Source organism: Lagopus muta, chromosome 2 (assembly GCF_023343835.1).
Source record: "Lagopus muta isolate bLagMut1 chromosome 2, bLagMut1 primary, whole genome shotgun sequence".
Lineage (NCBI taxonomy): Eukaryota > Metazoa > Chordata > Aves > Galliformes > Phasianidae > Lagopus > Lagopus muta.
The window spans coordinates 105,718,776-105,739,910 of record NC_064434.1 but is presented as its reverse complement, the minus strand read 5'-3'; the positions used below and the strand labels follow the sequence as shown (position 1 = coordinate 105,739,910).

Here is a 21,135-nt window from a genome sequence, read left to right as displayed (position 1 = left end):
ATTTGGCCAAAAACAGGCACCACTAACCATTACATCTGCTAGAGAATTTCCTAAATAAACATTCAATTTTCATTCCTTAAACGTTTCAGCATTTTGTCTTGTTGGAAGCACAAAACAAGGCAATTATCTTTCTAGACAGAAAATAAGGGATATCCAATGATGGCCCTGGTAGTTACAGTCTCTAGCTATTTAAATATATCCAGGTGAGATATCAACACATTGTCCACAACAATACCATAAAATGGGACGCAAAATGTGGCTAAGGTGCTGCTGTCTTGTGTGAATATTTCAACAAATCACCTATAATGCAAGTTCCAACTCACCAGTAGAACATTTTTAATATTACTGGACAATAATTAAAGGCAAAAATAAGTTGTTTTTATTAGTGTAGCTTGAACTTATCCCATATTAGTCCATGTAATTGCCAAGGTGATTAAAATTTTAACTCTGTGACATTGCTAGGTGCCGATCTGGCAATGCTGCCTTCACCTGCAAGAGCTGCTCCAGAAGTAACGCCTCCCATTTTGATGGTGGTGACTATGTTGAAAAGTAGCGTTTTGTAGCTGAGAATTTGTTATATCATTTGTTGTTATTGTGCTCTTTGTATCTCATTTTAGTTTTCATGGAAGGAAATACAAGGCATTACCTTTGGAGCGACCTACATAGTTGAAAAAGCACACCCAAGTCTGCCAAAAGAGAGATGCCCCTTGAATTTGACAGGCTTGAGATCTGCACCAATATTTCTCCTCCTGGCAGCAAGAACATGCAGAAAGAGAAGCAGCTCATAAAAAGCACCGCGTGCTGTTGACAGAAAGCTGGCAGTGTGGGAAGGATCAGGACACAAATTTCCTGGTCTCCAACATCTGCATGTAACAGCTGCGGACCTGGGCCCTGCAGCACCTCCAGGCCTCCTGGCAGCCTGGTGAGCACAGCTGCCTCTCTGAGATGGCAGCCCTGGCGAAACCAGCTCAGAGAGAGACAGCTGTGAAGTGCCCATCTCTAGCAGGGCAGCGTGATGCTTCTCCCGCAGATCCTTCCCAAATGACCTGTGCCCTGTGGCACACAACAATCCAAACCTGTGCTCAGTTAATGCAGATACGCTACCAGCTCACAGGGAAACAAACAGCACACTGAGATGTGCTACAGTTCACACAGTAACAGCACAGTGCTTGGGGACTGGAAGGGAACAAGCTATAGCACTGCAGAGCTCCATCTAAAGTAACCAGTCCATTACAGAATCATTAAGGTTGGAAAAGAGCACTAAGTCCAACCCCAGCCCACTGTGCCCATTGCCCACATCTCTCAGTGCCACATCCCCACGGCTCTGGGACACCTCCAGGCGACCCCACCAGTCCCTGGGCAGCTGTGCCACTGCCTCACCGCTCTTTGAGAGAAGGAACTGTTCCTAACAGCCAGCCTGACAGTTTGGGTAGTGCCACCTCTGCAACAACCCTAGGAAACAAACTTCAAAACCATGTAAAATAATAGGAGCGGAACAGAAAGTACATCGTCTCTATCAACAGCAAATAGCTGAGAAATGTAAATGCAGTGTTTGCACTCGCAAGGCTTCTTTATTTGCTTTGAGTGCATTGATGAGAGAGCTGCCAGAGCTGCTCCAGGTAGTCAGGTTACCAGGCTCCACACAGAGCTGGAGACACAGCCACGCTCATGTCACACTCAGTCACCAGGCACGGCCCAGTAAATACAACTGCATAAACATTCTTCTGACTCACGGCAATTTTGAAACATCCCTTTCATGAGGAAACCACTATTCCCAAGATCAGCTTTAATATACAAAAAGAAGTTACGAATATTCACGTATGAATATTAACAAAATAAAATCCTCAGATATTGCAAAGTTGGAAGAGTGAGAGAACATCTGGGGCTCAAACACGTCTTTACACACGTTTTAAGAACAAGTATGGAAAGTTGAAATAATCTTATCAAAAATTGAAAACTGTCTCTAAAATAAGAATATAAAATGCAAAATAATGAAATATCAGTCCCATATAACGTCACTTCCCAGCAGAAGCATGTCAGATAGCTGTTAGGAAGTGGACCCATACCCTCTCCCCTAGTTTTTGTATCAGTCACCGACTGCTTGCTGTGTTGCTGCCTGCCCAGCAAGGCAAGATATGACCCATTGGATTCATCTCTGCCCCAACTTGATCTCTATTCACCAGAGATGATGAAAGGCAGCAACATCTGAAGGATGCGGGGCCAGTGACACCGAACACATGGTCGACTGCAACATTGTTCAGTGTTTGCCTCGGTATGAAAAAACAGCAGTCAAAAGGAAGCCCATGTATATCAATTCATGTGGCAAAGATAGATAGTATGAAACAATGAAGATCACTAAACCATTCATTCCGTGTTAGCTCTGTGATCAGCAAGTAAGCACTAACTATTTAATTAGTCAACTAATTAGTGACAGGCAACATGGAAGGCTTCAGATGTTCTCAGACAAATGCAAAGATAAAAAGCCTAATTAAACAGCAAGCATTATGCTAACTATTGCCAAGCAGGACAGATGTGCAGGATATTGTATAATACTGCGCTGCCAGATAACGGCAGTTGTAGCTGTTCTGTCAGAAACTGTGCTTTAAAAACCATCTCTATGCTAATCTGAGATAAACCCCTGCATTGGGCTCTAACTTCACTTCAAGAGAAAACTCAGGGCTTTGACAAAACCCGCTGTAACACGTTTGCTTTTTAACATGATAACCACTTTTAATGCATCCAAATTGAAAGAGAAATACTTCACATTTTCATACCAAGTACCGTGGTCTTAGCTGCCATTCATTTATTGCTGTTTTGTGTAATACATTATGTATATTTGCGATGTCCTCGGAGAGTAAGCCATTGTTTACACCAGAGGTTGGATTAAGAAGGTTTTCGAAATCATGGATTAAAAAGGGTTTTCCCTATAATCACAAGACAATAACGCTTTCCACAGCTATATGCAAAGAGGTGGATAAAAAGCTAATTGGTTCACTGCGCCGGGGCCAATGACAAGATAGTTCTGGGCAAGCTTTTGGCGTTCTTGCAGCCCAACTTCAATCACCTGCTGTCAGAGAGCACTAGTTAGCACGTTGCTCTGTGAATCCTGCACCACAATTAGCTACAAATGCTGTTTTCAGAACTTGTTTTAAGTGCTTCCGTATTCATGAATAGGAAAAGATTAAAATGTTGGGCTGAAACTGACATTCTTCAGAACTGACATGTAGGGAATGAGTGGTTTAACTGAGATCTGTTCAGCTTGGTACTTCAGATCCAGGCTGTTGGCAGTGTTTGACATCAGCTATTTCCCTGTATTTGCTATTCTTCCTGCTGAAGCTCACCTCCAAGAACTGGTGTTTTCAGAATCCTGATTGGAACCCACCTCCCGTTCTGATACACGCAGGTACTGACATCCTATATTCACAAACACAGATTTTACAGTGTCAAATCATTTTCAGATGCAATTTTTCATTTAATATTTGCAAGCTGAACGTTTGAGACAGCTTTTTCACTAGTAAATTAAGGATAGGTACAGGTGATCTGCATGGGGACAACAAAAATGTAACTTTAAAAACTTCCATTAGTCTTTAAGTCAGACTGCCTGTTAGGGTCGTTGTTCATGGTAATTTTACAGCACTACTGAATCAGCATCACAAACTTGAGGGAAGGCCATGATTTTACTGCAGTGTCTCACAAAAAAAATTCTTGTTATAAATACCTAAACTTTTTTTAAAGCCCAATTCACTCAAGGGAAACTTAAAAAAAGAAGAAAGCCTGTTTTCAGCTTAGCCCTCCTTTGGATTCACTCCAGGGCTCAACTGCCTTTCTCTCCACATCCACAACAAAGGAGAGGCAGCAACAACAGTTTGGAGGGCAGGGAACAATAGAGGCAAAGAGAGACTGTGTGTTGCTGGGCTGAACTGCTTTCTCACAATGGCAATATTCCTTCAGTTGCTACTTTGCTTTTAGGACTGGCCAGCACTCTGAATTTACGCTGCATCCGGTTGGATGGTGCAGCATTTTGTGTGAGCTTTGTCTTAGTGCTGGAGAGTGACCTAAGTCCTGGCTTTGTGCAAGGGGAAGCATATAATTGCACTGCCCAGGAGGAGCCTCATGCAGGAATTGTGGGAATTACAATTCCTTGCCTGCTTGCCACGCTCCTGCGGGGAAGTTAATTACTGCAGCAATTTATGATGCAACGTGCTGCCCTCCTCCTAGCGCCTCAGATCCGCTGCCCGGTGTGCTGCAGATCCTCATGTGCCCGCCAGCTGCAGCAGAGGTGCAGCCTGAGATCGTTGCCACCTGTACCTCCTGGCAGCCAGCCGTGTGTGAGACGGGCAGGCTCAAGGCTGAGGCTCCTCCTGCACTTGGCCATTCCTAGAATATAAAATTCTATCAGATGCATCCTAAAGAAAAGCAGGGCTATAGCTTATAGCATGTCTGAATGCGATTACCCTCGTGAAAAAAGAAATCAGCAGGAGATATTTATTTGAATGGTGACACATGACTAATGAGCTCACCTTCACTGACCTAGCATTACATTAAGCACAACGGAGGCAATTCTCCAGGGCTCAGGCTATCCCAAGCACTAGAAAGAATCCTCCCCTACTAGATGGTCATTCTGTACACTCACTTGCAGCATATTTTGCTCTGCCCTTTGAAATAACCAGCACTGATAGGGCCACGCCAGCGCTCTGACTTTGACTAGATGATCTCAGCGGTCTTTTCCAATCTTAATGATTCTATTACCTCTGCAAGGATCTAGTTCGACAAACTCTCCATGCAATCTAAGGAGCCGGAGGGAACGACTGCAGAAGCGTTTTGTAAAACAGCAGTTCACAGCACACACTGCTCCGTTGCAGCAGGGTTCATAAAGTTCCATTCTCTGCCCTGGTGGAGAAGCCTGGTGCCCACAGGCAGAGTGGCCATGAGCTACGGTGCTGCTGGCACAGAACAATGGGACCAGGGCAGCTGTCTGCACGGCTCCAGGGAGAAGACAGTTCTTATTGTTATTTCTCTGTCCATTGAAAAATCTATATTTATTCAGTCTCAAACAGGTTGAAAACACTTGTAAAATCTAGTCCTAATAATTGTTAGCTAGGTAAGTGAATTACATTTGTGTGTTTCCATGGTGACTGATAATGTAAAATAATTAAGTATGAAGAATAATGAGGAGAAAACCACTTCCTCTTTTTAAGGATTAGGGGCTTACAAATTGATTCAATCTAGCTATTTTTAGTGCATGTAACCTTTGCAAAGAGTATTAGAAAATTATGAGTAAATCAAACTAAATTGTATTAAAAGGTCTTCACATCGATCAGATGTTCTTTAACTGCTGCTGCTGAGAAAGTTAAAAAATGTTTCTTAAACTTTTATGTATGTTAATACAAATTCTGTGACATCTGGACTAAGTACTGCTTGCTTTTTGCATTCTCAGAGCAATACTTAATTTTTCATAAGCACTCCAATTGTGCAGTGCTGAAGATGAGTGCTCTCTGGTGTACAAGAAGGACTTGTTCTGCACAAACTCTTACTTACAATATGGTTGAAATAAAACTTCTGGCTGAGGTGTATCAGAGGTAGAGAGGATTTCCCCACAGCATTGATTCTACCTGCGTATCCTGTTCACTACAGGAAGAGAGCTTCTGGCTCAGGGGGACAGATTTGGTTGATTCACTTATTTTGTAATGCTCTCAGACATTTCTACTACGTATCTGAATCTACTTGGAGAAGAACAAGTGAGTAAGAATTGCATTCTTGCACACACAGACCAACCCTGTAAGAGCCCCAGACAGAAGGGTAAGTGGTGAGATAGCAGAGAGGGTCTCCCCTTCCTAACTTTGGAAAGTCTGTAGAACAGACCTTTCCCACCAGTTTATCTCTGGTTAGAGAGTGGGAGGTATAGAAACAGCTGCATGCATTTATTCCCCTTCAAAAACAGTTTATACATGTTTTTTCACTCCAGTTTGGATAACTCAAAGTAAACGGAACAATTTAATTGATGCTTTTACTGCTAAAAAATTCTGTAATGTGGGCATTCAGCCTATCCTCTTGGTGGATCACTGGGCAGGCTTGTGACTGCTGGAGCGTCCTCTCCTAGCCCCCCTTCCCACACTCTACAATAAAAAGGAGCCAGAAATAGAAGTGCTGTGGTTCCCAAGCACTCCCAAACTCCAATATCAGAAGCAGAAAGATGCTGCTGCTCCTTAAAGGCAGCACAGAGAATGAAATGAAAACTCCAGCTCACGTGGGATGTTTCTACACAGCTCTGGAAACAGCAGCACAAAGAGGTAGAAGAATGGAGGAATTCAGACAGTGATCTGTGATTCTAATAGGCAAAACTAGCTTTAAAGATCAGTAGTGCTTTGCACACCATCCAAAGGGCTATGGACTTAATCTTTACCTACACTATTTACGTATAAGAACAGTGGTCAAACAGACAAGGTATGTGGAATTCCCATTTTCTCTTGGTCTTCATTTTGAGGATCTACAAGGAACCTTGGCAGCACTTTTAAATATCAGAGCCTGTTAGGAGACACCAGTCTTTCTACATCTGCAAATTAGACACTCAGAGTCTTAATGGTTAATACTTGCATATGGATCCAAAGCATATCTTTTTTTTAATTACTATCTTTTATGATAAAGAAAGAGTCTGAGATGATTTCTACATGGAGGAAGCAAGCGCCTTCAAATAAAGGTAATGTATTTTCTCAGTAAAGGAAATCAAATAAAAACCTTACCAAAAAACAAGTGTTTCCAGAAATGAGATTCCAACATCAGATGCACCAACCACCACAATCCTACTGTTGACAGACACTTTAGATTCCATTATCAGCTTTCGATTTATGTGGTTCAAAGAATACCTTGGCTGAAATAAATAGATAAATTAATTAATTGAATGAGTGAATGAATAAAGTTCAAGATGACATAAATATACATAAAAAATAACTGGAACGATCTGCTAAGAATCATTACACTATCAGCCATGCATTACCCTGCATTCATGCAAAACTCATTACAGGTCACTGACACGACTAACTTTATGATTTTTCCATGCACACAAGTTAACACAGAAGACAAAGAATACCAAAATGGTGAAATATATGCATGCTTAATAATTCACAAAATAATTAGCGAAGCTTAGTGTTCTTGCTTCTCTTGAAAAAGACACTACAGCAGAGACGCTAATAGGAGTGAGAATGTTAATAAAGTTAAGTCCTCTAAACTCATCCTATACCATTACAAGGGAAACATTCTCTGTATATGAATTGACAGAGTGCTACAGATGATGAACAAGTACTTTATTTTAGAGCTACACTAACAATGTTGGCCTTCCCAAGAACATGACATACTGAGAGCCCCAAACAACATCATCAGTGCTGGAGACCTCCAGCTGAGATGTCAACAGTCCCACTACCAAAGCTGTGTACCACACGAGAGCACCTTCACACACGTTAAGGAAGGATTAGGGGTCAGTTATTTGCACGCTGTCATCACCACATAGCAAACAGTTTTAAATGTGGCAAATAAATGTGTTCATTGGTCATGCAACATTTCTTCTTTTTTTTTTTTACTGCCAGATAAATGTTCTTCTGACTGTAGTTCTGCACAGTGCAAGGATGACATCCAGTGGTAAGCGAGATTCATCTCAGGGGCTGGATGCCACTAAGAAAATTCCAGAAGATATCTTCGAAAGTATACCAGCCTATGGTGGCTGCTTAATGGAGAAGGCAAATGTGTGAGGCTCAGTTAGGTGCCTGCAGTCTCACAGCCACCAAGGAGCCCTTGCCAGGAGCAGTTGCAGAGCTGCTCAGATTGTCATTATATAAAACATCTTCAGATTTCTGTGATAAGTGGAACGATCTAATCCAATGCCAGTGCTTTTTGACCTGCCAAAACACCTCTTACAGCAAGATCTGCCAGTAAGAAGAGTATGATTGTGAATGAAACACTTCAGAAACTGAAAAAAAACTTCTGTATCTCACTGAACATGAATGTGTGCTGATGTGCAAATCATTGGAAAGGATTTTCGGAAACGGGAAGAGCAGATGAAAATTATTAAACTCATCCCTCCACCTAAAAGTGCTGCTCAACATAAAGCCTGTGCTCCTGCATTCACAGCACTGGGTAAGCCCTACCTGCGTGGTTCTTGGAGGGCTGACATGGCTTTTAACAAAACTAATTAAATGGTAATAAGAACATGAAGAGAATCTTCTTCTAATGCATCTAATCAACCAAAATAACTAGACAGGAGCGTCAGTCGCTAATAGGATAAACTCAATAGTCCTTACAGCAATGCCAAGTTCAAACATCTCCTTCCACTGCAGTGCTTTTATTTTTTACTTTTTAATGTACTCCAGCAAAGAAATATAAAGCAGTAATACAATTTTCTAGGGAAGAGTTGTATCTAATTTATGAAATGGCTTCTGTACCGATGATACAAAGGCAGCATATGAGCAGAATATAACTGTTTTTGTACACCACACAATGGCCCCAACACCAACAGCTGTCATGCTTCAGAAATCACCTTTCTAGCAGCTAAGTACACTAAATGGCCCCAGGGAGTAAGGAATTAGGTGGATTGGTCCCATAATACCACCTTATTTTAACAAAATGTCAGGACAAATGACTACATATGTTCCCCAGAGGAGTAATCAGACTTCATAATTGATAGGTCAATAGCAAAATCTAACTTGTTTATTTTCTATCCAATTTATTAAATAAAACTGCAATCATTAACTAATGTAAGGCAAAAAAAACAATTATTGCCATTGTTAGAAGAGGTATACGTAGCTCACTGAAAAATCCTTTTGTTGATTATCAAAATGAGGGGTTTTTTAATTTCTTTTCCTCCGTTCTTTTCTCCTATCTGCCAGCCTTTGCCACCGCACCACCTGTCACATTGCTTCCACCTGGGAGGGCAGAGGGCCCAACTACAGCTTCCATTCCAGCTGCTGACAGAGACAGCTTCTCTTGATTAAACCATGAGGGATATTTGTTCACGTGGACAGCCACTGCCATTCACTTAAAGGCCTCAGACTTCACCTCTATTAGAAATACTTTGGTATTTCTCAGAACGATCCACCGGCAACACAAATCCTGCACATAAATCATGTCTCACTCATCATCTCATAGCACAGTATGCACAGCATTACAGTTTCGTGCATCCTTCTATACTAAGTAACCAGCTGGGGAAAAAAATGAAATAACGTTTTGGTTTTAGCAAACACGTTTGAATGCACATCTTGCTTTTCACTTTCAAAGCAGGTGAGGGAATATCACACATCCATTGGGCATGCCCGGATTCACCCACTCCATTTGCAAACAGCCTAGGAATGTATTGGTTGTGTATTTACTCACAATATATGTTGGTAGGACAAACAGCAACACAAAGTGTTTTCTAGCTCCTGTTAGATTTGTTTTTAAGCAATTGGCCCTGGAGCTATGGGACTCTTTGTAGGATATCTAAATGCATTTACTGCAATTGTTTTTAAAATATAACTGGTTTTATATCAAATTCTATGTTTGTTTCAGCAGAAATGATGAAAACTGGAAAAAAAAATCCAAAAATGAAAAATGAGTTGGAGTGAGGATTTTAGGTTTGACAGAAAGAAGCAGTGGGATGTTCTGAATTGGGTAGTGGTAAATGCATCCCAGTAAAGCTTTCAAAGCGTGTCAAGGAGAGCTTTTACAGCCATCGCTGTACCTGGTCATGCAAAGACTCTATAAAGCCAAGGCTTCATAGAATCATCATAGAACAGCCTGGGTTGCAAAGGAGCACAATGCTCATCCAGTTCCAACCCCCTGCTGTGTGCAGGGTCACCAACCAGCAGACCAGGCTGCCCAGAGCCACATCCAACCTGGCCTTGAATGCCTGCAGGGATGGGGCATCCACAGCCTCCTTGGGCAGCCTGTTCCAGGCTTGGACTTGATTTTATCACATGCTGAAAGCCTAAGCCTTATTCAGCCAAAACCAATCAAATGTTTGCTAAATTTGAAGTGTGTGGAACTGCCACTGAATACAGAGGGGCTGAACTTTGAGTTAAGGGCAATAACAGATGGATGTGGAACTGATTCACCTGTGTAAATGGCATCTTGGCAGATCCTTCACTACTCCTGGAAGGAACAGCAGGACCTCCACCCAGCAGCACCTTCCCAGCTCTGTTTTCTGTGATTCCATGCATTCCTGCAAGGCTTTCAACTGAGCACTCGCTCAGAGAAATCTGAATAATAGCTATTGCCATACAGGATCTACATAATTTGGGTTCTGCTACTTTAAAAACCATCAGGAGTGAAAACAATCAGCAGATCTGTTCCTAGGCTAGTGCCGAGATTAACAATAGTGGTAGGCAAACAAGAAAGTGAACAAACAGACCTGTTTTAATTTCAAGCTCCATTTGATTCATAGGAAAAAAACCCACCACCACAAAAAAAAGCAGCCTAAATAACTTCAATTCTTTGTCAAAGAACCCTTCTTTAGAGTAACTTGGCTCTATAAAATGGCTTCTGGAAGTAAAGATACTTAGCTTTTCTGTGACATTTTTCATTCATAGGTCTCAAAGGCCTTTATGAACCAAGTCATTATTATTATTCCCCTAGTCTTCTATATGAGAAAATGCTGATCTTCAGCTTCTGGATAAACCACAAACTGTACATTCCTGACAGTTCCTAGGACTCCCTGCAAAATCAGGGATTTCCTATCAAATTCCAAAGAGCAGCAAAAGAAAGCAGAGCATGGACACATACTTCATTTCCCTGAGAACCACTCTTACCATGGTAAGAAACTGTTCTCTTTTCTTATTATTTCAGCATTAACATTCATCTTCCCAGCCCAGCTAGACAGTTCCCACTTGCATGAAGCTCTCATGATTGCTCTGCTTAAAAGGACATTTGTTCCTTTATGCATTTGGCTAAACCCTAAATGTTGCTATTTTCAAAGAGAATTAGGTTTTTTTTCCATTTTTAGGGGAAGGAAGTGATGTGTAGGAAGGCATGGGAACTTCAGCAAAGGCACTTAAGTGCATAAAGTGGGTTGGCAAGTGGGTAGAGCACATGGCACGCTCTCAGGATGATTTCCCCCAGATTTGAAGACAAAGAAATCGGCTTTATAGAGGTCAATGCTCATCTGTTGTTTTAAGAAAGCTGGCAGTCCTTGATTCCCAGTTCACTTCTGTTTATTTATTTCTACTCCACAAGATGCTTGAGGTGGAAAGCAACAAATAGAAACATTATTTTTAACAATATTAAGAAAAAAAAATACAAAGAGCAACATCTAGGAACTTCAGCCTGAAATAACTTCCAGATTTTATCTATCTGGACTCTCAGCATCAATGTAAAAATGCAAGAGAGTTTGGACTGGATGGCTTTCAACTCCATACTCCTAATTTACAGAGGTAGGTCTACTTCACACGACATCAAGAAACTATACTGATCTCCTCCAAGGAAAGCTCTAGCTGGGCCTGGAAAAAAAAAAAGGAAGCTGCCAACAAGCATCCAGACTCTGCTGATGCTGTGCTGAAAGTCTCCTCATCCTGCTCTTTGGAAGTCATTGCACAGAACTGCTCCCAGTAAGCTCCAAGCTTGTGTCACAGAGAAACGCAGCCGGGCACGGGATGAAAGGCACCAAGGAGACACAACAGAAACAACGCACTGAGTGAAAAATCCTAGCTCTTGGAATTACTCTGCAAATAGCAACTAGAATGGATACTGGGCTGACAAAGCTGTGCACATTGCTCACCAGTGCTGTTAGCTGATCCCAAAGTCTATTAGATAATGCTATCAATAATCCCTCAGTCGTCTGACTAGAAGGTGCCTCCATCTCGCACACAAACCCAGCATCCATAAGGGCTCCACGTGCTGCCAGCAGCCCAACAGACAGTGCTTCTAACTGACAGCACTGCTGAGAGCGGTGGCTCAGGTGGCCCCATCCTATGCCAAAGTGCTCCCGGGGAGCGTCCTGTAGGCGGGCCACGGTGCCAGGCTGCTATGAGTGAGTGGTCGCAGCCTGGCCCTGCTGAGGAGGCCGGGGCTGGCGCTGAGCCCTCGCCTACCCATGCCCATCCGCATGGAGATGGATCTGCTTTGCAGGGGCAGAGGTGCTCCGGGGAAGCTGGCACAGAAAGCATTCCGCTGGGTACCTCTCTGGCACTCGCACTGCGCTGGCAGCTGCGGCAGGGATCAGCAGCTTCCTAGTGTGCGTCTTTGTGCCATGCTCTGTGGCACTGGTAAGAAGCAGGGGCTGCAGGCTCGAGGAACCAAGCTCTCCCTTGTGTTTTCCCTGTGGCCTGCATGCTTCCTGGCACGCTGGCTGTGCAGTTCTGCTCCTCTGCATGTCAGCCATTTAAATCATGCCAGCTCCCTGCAACGACATGCCTTCCCCCAGAGAACACAATTCACCCGTAACCAGTAACAGCTTCCTTGCCTTCTCAGCAAGAATAGCCATAGTTTCTCTATTTGAATAATTTAGTGTACCAGTTGCCCCAGGCAAAACTGCAGGCAAGCCAAGCAAGTTCTTCAGATTTGTTAGTGACTGTACCAACAAAATTCAAATTGCCTCGGAAGCTGAGCACCCAGGAGCTCCTGGATTGTATTCCTTTAAAGCACACAGATGCTGAATCGGGAAGATTTTCTTTAATAGCCTAAGACTGACATAAAATGCTAATGAGATAATGTGAAAAAAAAATAAGGGCCAAATAGTTTAGAAGTTGAAAAGCAACAGCCACATGACTTAATTCATTTTGGTAAATCTCACCTTTAAACAAGTTATTTGAACAAACTTCTAAGACATCAGAACGCTAGATGAATAACCAACCTACACAGCCTTGCACTTCCATGCTTATTCTTTACTGTGTATTTCCAGAGGGCAGAAGCAGGAGGCTCCTTCCAAGTCCTGGTCCCCCATGCAGGACCCTGAGGCTTGGTCCCAAGCACTACTCTGCACTAAAAGCAGAGCCATGGTGCTCTGTTCTCTTGCACAGATAAGACTGAAGCTTCAGTTCTTCAAATCCTGCTCTTAGTGGCATAATTTCTTAAACTCTACTAAGCTGCTCCAATTCCAAAGTGAAAAAAAGTAGACTGCAAATGTAGTCATTTTAAATTAAAGCTCTGATCTGATCACAGGAGAAGCTGGGGTCTAAGAGTCTGAACTGAAGCCATTCAAAATTAATGGGAAAACTGGCACTAAAGGTGAATGGTTATGGAACAGTACTTTCCTTCAGTAAGGGCCAAGGTCTCGTTATTGACTTTAAAAATGTTTCCTTAACTTCTCATGCTTAATTACAGATCTCTTGTGTACACACTGAGTACATTGCCTTGGATTAGAATAAAAAATAAATAAAATAAGGAATGACTTACAAACAGCAAAATTACAGATAATTGATAATATCACCAGCAGTTCCAGACCTGAGATGATTGTTTTTCCACAAAGATAGGAACACCTCGTTAGGCATTGATTTTAAGCAAGTCCTGCCTCACCTCTGTTTCAGCCCCAGAAAGTTCTGTGAAGAATCTGAACATCCCTGGCAGGACTTAACTGGAAAATTCAGTCTACACTGGCTGGCTTGGAAAGGTTTCCTTCTGGGGACTTCTCTTGAGGAAAGCAATGCTACATCTGCAAACAGATACCAGATACCACTAGAAAACAGCACCACAGCACGTCACAACTTCCCCAGTACCATTTCAGAACAGGCCTGTGTATGCTCTGGAATGGGAGAAGGAAGAAGCATCTCTGTCCACTGCACCTATTCAATATACATACTCATATCAGCAAAAGTATCACTTTCCTAAATTACTGAATGTATTGAAGAATATAAGAAATGTATAGAATTAAGAACCTTAAAAAACAAAATTTAAGAGACAGATAATCATCAGGCTTCATACCAAAAATAATTAAAACAACTGCTAAAGAGTATGAGGATACAAGAGGAGATTGAGCTCAGCTTACTGTGGTTGCCATTTTGGTGACTGCAGCTGCTGTCACTACTTCACTTCAATAATCAACACTACCTTTCTTTGGAAAAAAAACATCCGCTCTCCCCCTGCAATCTGAAATCACACCACTTCCAAGGTCTTTCTTTGGAAATGCTTTGAAAATGCTTTAAAACAAGTCTGACATGTTTTTAAGCAGAAATGACTGTTTCAGTTTGCTGCAAATGTCATTAACACCTGTATGGCACTGACATCATGCTTTCAAAATAAAGATAGGTCATCTTACTTTTAATTTCACACATGCACATAAGTGGTAAACATTCAGAGCATTCCTGTTAATGATGCCATCTGGTGCCTCCCATAATTGTGTAATATTCAGCCTTCCAAACAAGATGTAATGGCAGCAACGCACAAAACCGACTGACATTTACAGTAAGGAAATTTATTATCAGCCATCAGTTCAGAATGACTGTGTTTGCATGACTACTGGTGCTATAAAATCATCACCTTCATCGAGCAAGTGGAGGTACAATAAATAATGGATTTTAATCCATGCACATACTACAAAAGCATTAAAAATTCATTACTCGGGCACAATAGCATCTTAAGCAACAGTTACGTCTTTAAAAATTAATAATACTGTACTGGTTAAATGAAAACTGCATGCCAAGCCTTTGTTTATAATACCAATGTGTTCATATACAAATTGTAACACGTAGGAATGCTTCTGTTTTTGATACATCAGTCTTTATATTTAAAAAGCAGGGAATTCTCTTGCCCATTCTGCTTCATGCTTTCCTTTGTTACAACCATCCTCCACTATCTTAATAGAGGCTTACGATCAGAAAACAAAACAGAAAACGGAACACCAAAAACCTTCCAGTTTTAGCTACTTTTCAAATATTCCATTGCCTCACTTGAATCCAGTAGAATAAACTGAGCCAGAAGGAAACCTCCTATTACTACAGATTTTCAACAGAAGTTTCAACACAAGTCAGAATGCACTCTGGGGCAGAGCAGACAGGTCTGAAGTAAAATAGCACCAATGGCTTTTCTTAGTTACTCTTAGTAATTCAACTTTTATGACTGAATAACTTTGGAGAGCAGGCACGTACAGAAGTGCTACTTCTATGGTAGGAGGAAGCACCAAGCAATATTCCCCTCTGTCATTTCCTGGACAACTGCCTGGCCATCCAGGCAATGCTCAACTCCTGAACAAGTGTAAAGTAGTTCAGCCAGCCTGAGACTGAGTTTAGCATCTCACTCTGGGTTCTCACCCATCCCTCCTTTGCTCACTTGTCCCAATTCAGACATTTCCTCTAATGCACCTATAGCATGACTTCAAAAGTACAAAATTAATTGAGACAGGTTTTGTGTTGTTTTGTTTTTCTTTTTCTTTTTTTAAATACAACGTTGCATGGACTTACAGTAAACTTTAATTGTTCGGCCTTCTCTCTATGAGCTATAGCAGAAAAAAACAGTTTTGAACCACACAGTCTAACCTGACATGTTGAATATGACCATGACACAAACATATATATAATAACTCCAACAGCATGAATAATAATGAAAGGGCAGAAACAATAATTTGACAGATGTGTGACATTTTTGTTCTTCGTTGTGGATCAGTTATTCTTGTTAATTATATCCCTTTTATTGATAATTACATGAAGCAGATGGATAACAGAATGCTCCCAGATGGTGAGAAAGCAAACAAGTTTACAAATTGTTTATTTATGAAGATATCATTAAAAATTATTTCATTATCTACAGTTTTCTACTCCACCAATAATTATAGGCACCTTAAAGGCCAGCAGCACTTCATACAATATTTAGCATTCTATTTAGTATTAGTCGTAACCAACTGTTTTCTAACATAACACGACTGAAGCGACTGACAGATGTGCAAAACACAATAATAATCTAATCTGTTTTAACACTGTGGGAATTAAGATTTTGAATCTTTGGATCTTCTGCCAGTTGGCTTTTCAATACTGTTTACTGACTCAGAATACAAAAATCAGAGATTTCCTTTTGATTTTGAACAGCTGTAGAAAGTGTTTGATCTAATGAGCAGACAGGATTTTTTTTGTGTCTGTGTCACGGAACGCTGTAGCATGGCAGATGTGCGGCCTGATGCAATTTTGAGCTAATATGTTGGGTCTCTGATATGCCTGCTGCAAAAGAGCAGGCTGAGCAGGCATCCCAAAAGCTGGGCGCTTCAGGACTAAACGCAAATAAGGCCATGAGCATCAGTGCCGTTCCAGAAGGCTGCAGTGGGAGACTGGGGAGTTTAAGGCTACTCCCTTTGTGCCTTCTTGATAAATCCTCACTGATTTATCCCAGTCTCCTCAGGAAAGGGATGAGAGTTTTGTAGAAACAAAGAAAATCAGTGGTGAAATATCTTTTCCATCTCAAGGAGAGGGGTAAAAACATACTCTGTCATTATTGACTGTTACAGGAAGCTTACTACATCAGAACTCGCAGCCCTTTGGGAAATGGATGGCCTGTGCTTGGAAAAGACAGATCTTCTGAAGCACAAGATGAAGCAGCACAGAGTTGTGGGTTAAAAGCAACCTTGGGGTTGCCTTAAAACCAAGGCAAAGCTTTAATAACAAGGCCAGGCAACAGAGAGGAAGAACAGGTAGAGTGCCAAAACTCTATTTCTTTGGAGTCACAGCCATCTTAACCAGAGATCAGAAGCCTGGCTAAAACTAGAAACAACACTGAAAGAAGAGAAATAGGATAAGAACAAGGAGAGACAAGGGTGGTTGCATAACTCAGTTAAATAGTTGCTTGCTTTATGGTAAGTTATGTTTCTCTATGATGCATTTCTGCCTTAAAAGTGAGTATCTTAACCTTACGCTGAGCTCTCCCAGTGAGACCCCAGAAAGAACTCATGCTGTCTTAGGCACCATGAAACTCAGTTCACAGAACCATGGAATCAGAATCCTTAGAGTTGGAAGGGACCTTTACAGGCCATCTAGTCCAACTCCCCTACCATAAACAGGGACATGGAGAGCTAAATCAGGTTATCTAGGGACTGATCCAACCTCGCCTTGAAAGCGTCCAGGGATGGGGCATCAACCATATCTCTAGGCAATTTGTTCCAGTGCCTCACCACCCTCACTGTAGAAGACATTTTCCTTATACCCAACTTAAATCTCCCCTCTTTGAGCATGAAGCCATTTTCCCCTTTGTATGGGAACTCCTGAGCCACGGCCTGAACCTCTGATTGATCACCTGAGGAGAGCCATGAGTCAGCCAGAGGAGCACAGCTGAAGGCAATTCACCTGTGCTGCTGGAAGGGTGGAGCCTGGCTCCATCCCTCCTAGACCTATTTAAGAGCTGGCTGCCAGCAGGGAAGGAGCTCTGCTGGTGTTTTGTGAGTGAGCCTAGCATAAGGGTAAGCTTTCTATTTATTCTCATTTGTTATCGTAGTCTACTTTGTCTAACTCTTTTGTTTTGTTTCTCTTTTTTGTGATTATAACAGCCTAATATTCTTTGATAATGCACCCTTGTTCTGTCACCACAGATCCTGCTAAAGAGTCTGTCCCCTTTTCTTTCTTATACCTCTCTTTAGATACTGAAAGGTCACCTTGGAGCCTTCCCTTCTCCGGCTGCACAGTCCAGCTCTCAGCCTGTTCTCACAGTGAGGTGTTCCATCCCTGGGCTCATTTTTGAGGCCCTCCTCTGCACACTCTCCAACAGCTCCATGTCTCTCCTGTACTGAGCACTCCCCATCTGGTCACAGTGCTCCAGGTGAGGTGTCACAGCACAGAGCAGAGGGGCAGATCCCCTCCCTCACCCTGCTGGCCACACTGCTTTGGATGTGGATGTGGCTGGCTCTCTGGGCTGGGATGCAGAGGGCACAGTGCTGGCTCATGTCCAGCTCCCATCCACCAGTACCAGTCTTTTTCAGCAGGGCTGTACTCAACCCTTTCATCCCCCAGCTTGTATTGGTAAAAGCAGGAGGAGTGAGCAGGCCAGGAATTCATGCAGAGTGGCACATGGGTTTTTCCTCTTTTTTCTTTTTCCAGACACTTTATTAGATTAGAGAGTTTTGACAGAGGGCTGAGAAGAACAAGTTACCACAGACAAACAAACAATTTCTGGTGCTCATCTGTCTACAGCAACTAATCCAGACCTGCAGGAAAGCCACCTCTCATCTGCACAGCCAAGATCCACCTGGACTGGTAACAAGTGGGAATAAGCTGAGGGCGAAGCTTTCCTGATTTAGATCACTGCTTCAGCTTCTGGCTTTGCAGGAAGGAAACAGAAGAGAGTCATTCTGGGTCCCGTTTATCTGTACTGGGTCACTATTTACAAATGAATCTCTTCATGCTCACAAGCAGGCTGCAAAGTACTAAAGAGGGATGCAAATTGATTGAGCCCCCAGGCTCCCACTGTGCACTCTCTCTCTGATACTAAGCCACTAATGGCCTATAGAGATAACGTATGCACAAATCAAGAACTGTGCTCAGACACTGAATGGCTGAGCTGCTGAGCCCCAAGCTGTTACTGGTGAAAAATAAATTTTGCAGCAAGAAAAGGAGACAACTCAAAAAAAAAAAAAAAAAGGCTGGGACAAGAGGAAGGCAAAAAGCTGCTAGAGCAGTGGATGAGCAGCAGATGTTGATGGCTAGATATCAAGGGGCATCTTGAGGGTATCAAAGCAAGAATTTCATTACAATCATCTCCATCATAAGAGAGAGATACTCAAGCAATTACTTAAGGAGGGCAATCAAATGAAAATTATCTATTTCCAAACTTGAGATACATTACAATAAAAAGATTGTAAATGCATGTGAAAAAACTGCCACCACTGCAGAGCTACTTAAAATGAGAGTTACAATAATAACCAATCTTCCTGCTTTCAGAAACAAAGCAGGGATGGGCTAAGGTTAGAAAGAAATGCTTTGGATTTTTATATATAAGAAAAGCCCTCTCTGTTAAAATAAGCTTGGTGAGCCAGAAGAGACACGGTAGAGAAAGGAGTAGTTGTCTCAAATACTTGGAATCCCCGTTTGCCCAAAAGTTTTAAGACCTTGCAAGATCTAGCCTCTATCTATACAACAGCTTGGGAAATAGCATGTTTAAAACCACCCCAACAAAGATGTAATGGACATTTTCTCCTTACTGCTTGAACAGCCTGCCTCAGACAGCTTCCCACACTACTTCCTATTCCAGCTTATTCTTCTCCCTTTTGCCTTTCCCTCTCTTCTCCGCACTTAAATTCCAAAATTCTTTTCCATTTTTCCTTTTACCTCACTTTCTAGCCTGCCAGCATCTCTACCCATGACCAAAATCCGTCTGTTTTTCGAGGTGACAATTCTCAACCTTTCTATTTGGCAGAATTATCATATTTGACTCCTCAGTAGGATACTGGGGTCTTTGAAAAAGGGATTGGGCCTTTCTGTTTACAGAGTGTCTGAGCAGGCCTTTTGATTGCCGCAGTAATGCACAGGTACGATAACTCTGGGCCTACTGAAAGTTGATTATATTTATTTTATAAAAATATACCTCATTTTACTTGCAGGTCAGCCGCAGCATTTTGTAGGAAAGAGCAAGACTATTGATTTGCATCAATCATCCTTTCTGCAACTTGAAAGAGTGGGCAAATGCCTTATGCCTGGCTACATGCCAGAGCTTACGAAACATCCGAGATCTGAAAGTAGCAACAGCTTCTTACTTTTACTAGCATATGCAGTCCCTTGTGGTAGCTCACCTCTTAAACTAAAAAGCTTTTCCAACTATGCTGGCCAAAGGTCATTTCATTCACTCAGCAGAAGAGTCAGTTCATCTTTGCATGGTTTCAAATTCTTGGTATTTCACAAAACTATAGGCAGCAGTATAGGACTAGCTTTATCCTCAAGTTACTGCCTAGGGATCAGGCCCAGATGTCAGTCTTGACAGAACACAGTCTGTCAAAAATACATAATTAATGCTGGTGCATATGCAGAGATACTTACAGAGGGACTACCTATTTTTTTTTTTTTTTAAATCAGCAAAACTTTGCTAGTGAAAATGTGTGTATTTTATTCAGTAGAAACTCAAACTCTGGAGATTTAAAGCAATTATCTCACTACTTGCAACTCTCAAGAAATCTGTAGAAAGAACTCAGGAATAGAGCAGACACCAGATGAGCAAATCTCTCAAAAATTGGAGGTCTGTGATCTTCTAACTCAAACAAAAACACTACAGTGAGCTCTTCTACTGAGCTGGTAACAATGTATTTTAAAAATAAAATAGGAATTAGCTTAAAGAAAAGCCTTAGAGAGCTTATTCTGTAAAGAAGAGGTATGTAGGGATGTATATACTGAGAGAGAGACATCACCAAAGTCATTTCAGTGGCCTCAGCCATGTTCAGGATTTTGCTTTGCCAATTGCTGCCAAGTGTAGAGTTTTGGAAGTAAAAAATTGACTAACTGTGAAAAGGACATCACTAAAAACATCATATGGAAACCTATCTCAGCCGTCTGGAAGTAATGAGACACACATAAAACTCTCTAATGACATTTCTTCCATAAATTACAGCTATCTACCAAGAGTATCTATCACTAATTAGGTTTTTTCCTAGTATTTCAGCTTCACTACTTACTTTTATAAGGAACATATTCACATCACATTTTAGTGATGAGATAGTATAAGTTGTTTAACAAACCAAATAGTAAGACACCAACAAGTTACAACTGCATGAGTGTTATATAATAAATTCCTGTGTTTCTGATACTGCTTGGTAGTGAAAACAATGTGGGTTCTTTTGCTGTTAAATTATTCCTGGTATTTTTACTTATTATTTTTGAAGGTATCTTATGCACTGAAGAAACCTGACTTCAGGATTGAGAACAAAAAATACACTGATCTAAGTAATTTCTACAGAAAACATCAGAATTGTAAATTGTATTTTTTCACTTGAAGAGCATAACACACACTTAACTCATAACATTTAAAATGTTTCATGAGTTTGAAAGTACCATTATGGAAAAAATATCGTTAAAACATAAGCATATATTAGTAGGTAAAATTACAGCTTAGTGATTGACGTGTGTAATATGTTTTAAATTCAAGCTTAGAAAACAACGGTGGTTGTATAGAAGAAAAGCTGGGATCGTAAGGGTATGGACACCATGTTCGATGTAATTAAGAAGCAACCTATCAACACTAAGTTGGTAATGCCATCCCATCTGCCAAACCCTGCATTAGCTG

At 41.5% G+C, this 21,135-nt stretch overlaps 1 protein-coding gene and 1 long non-coding RNA gene across 2 annotated transcripts in view; one reads left to right on the top strand and one right to left on the bottom strand.

Moving 5' to 3' along the window:
* The window catches only part of CFAP61 (cilia and flagella associated protein 61), a 90,518-nt gene that overhangs the window by 32,839 nt on the left and 36,544 nt on the right, over positions 1-21,135 (bottom strand). Inside the window, 1 exon segment of the mRNA XM_048937186.1 lies at positions 6,741-6,868. Coding sequence (XP_048793143.1) covers positions 6,741-6,868 — 128 coding nt within the window.
* Positions 17,300-21,128, top strand: LOC125689696 (uncharacterized). Its single transcript, XR_007375396.1, has 3 exons — positions 17,300-17,332; positions 17,510-17,688; positions 17,967-21,128. It is a non-coding gene; the product is annotated as an uncharacterized LOC125689696 (long non-coding RNA).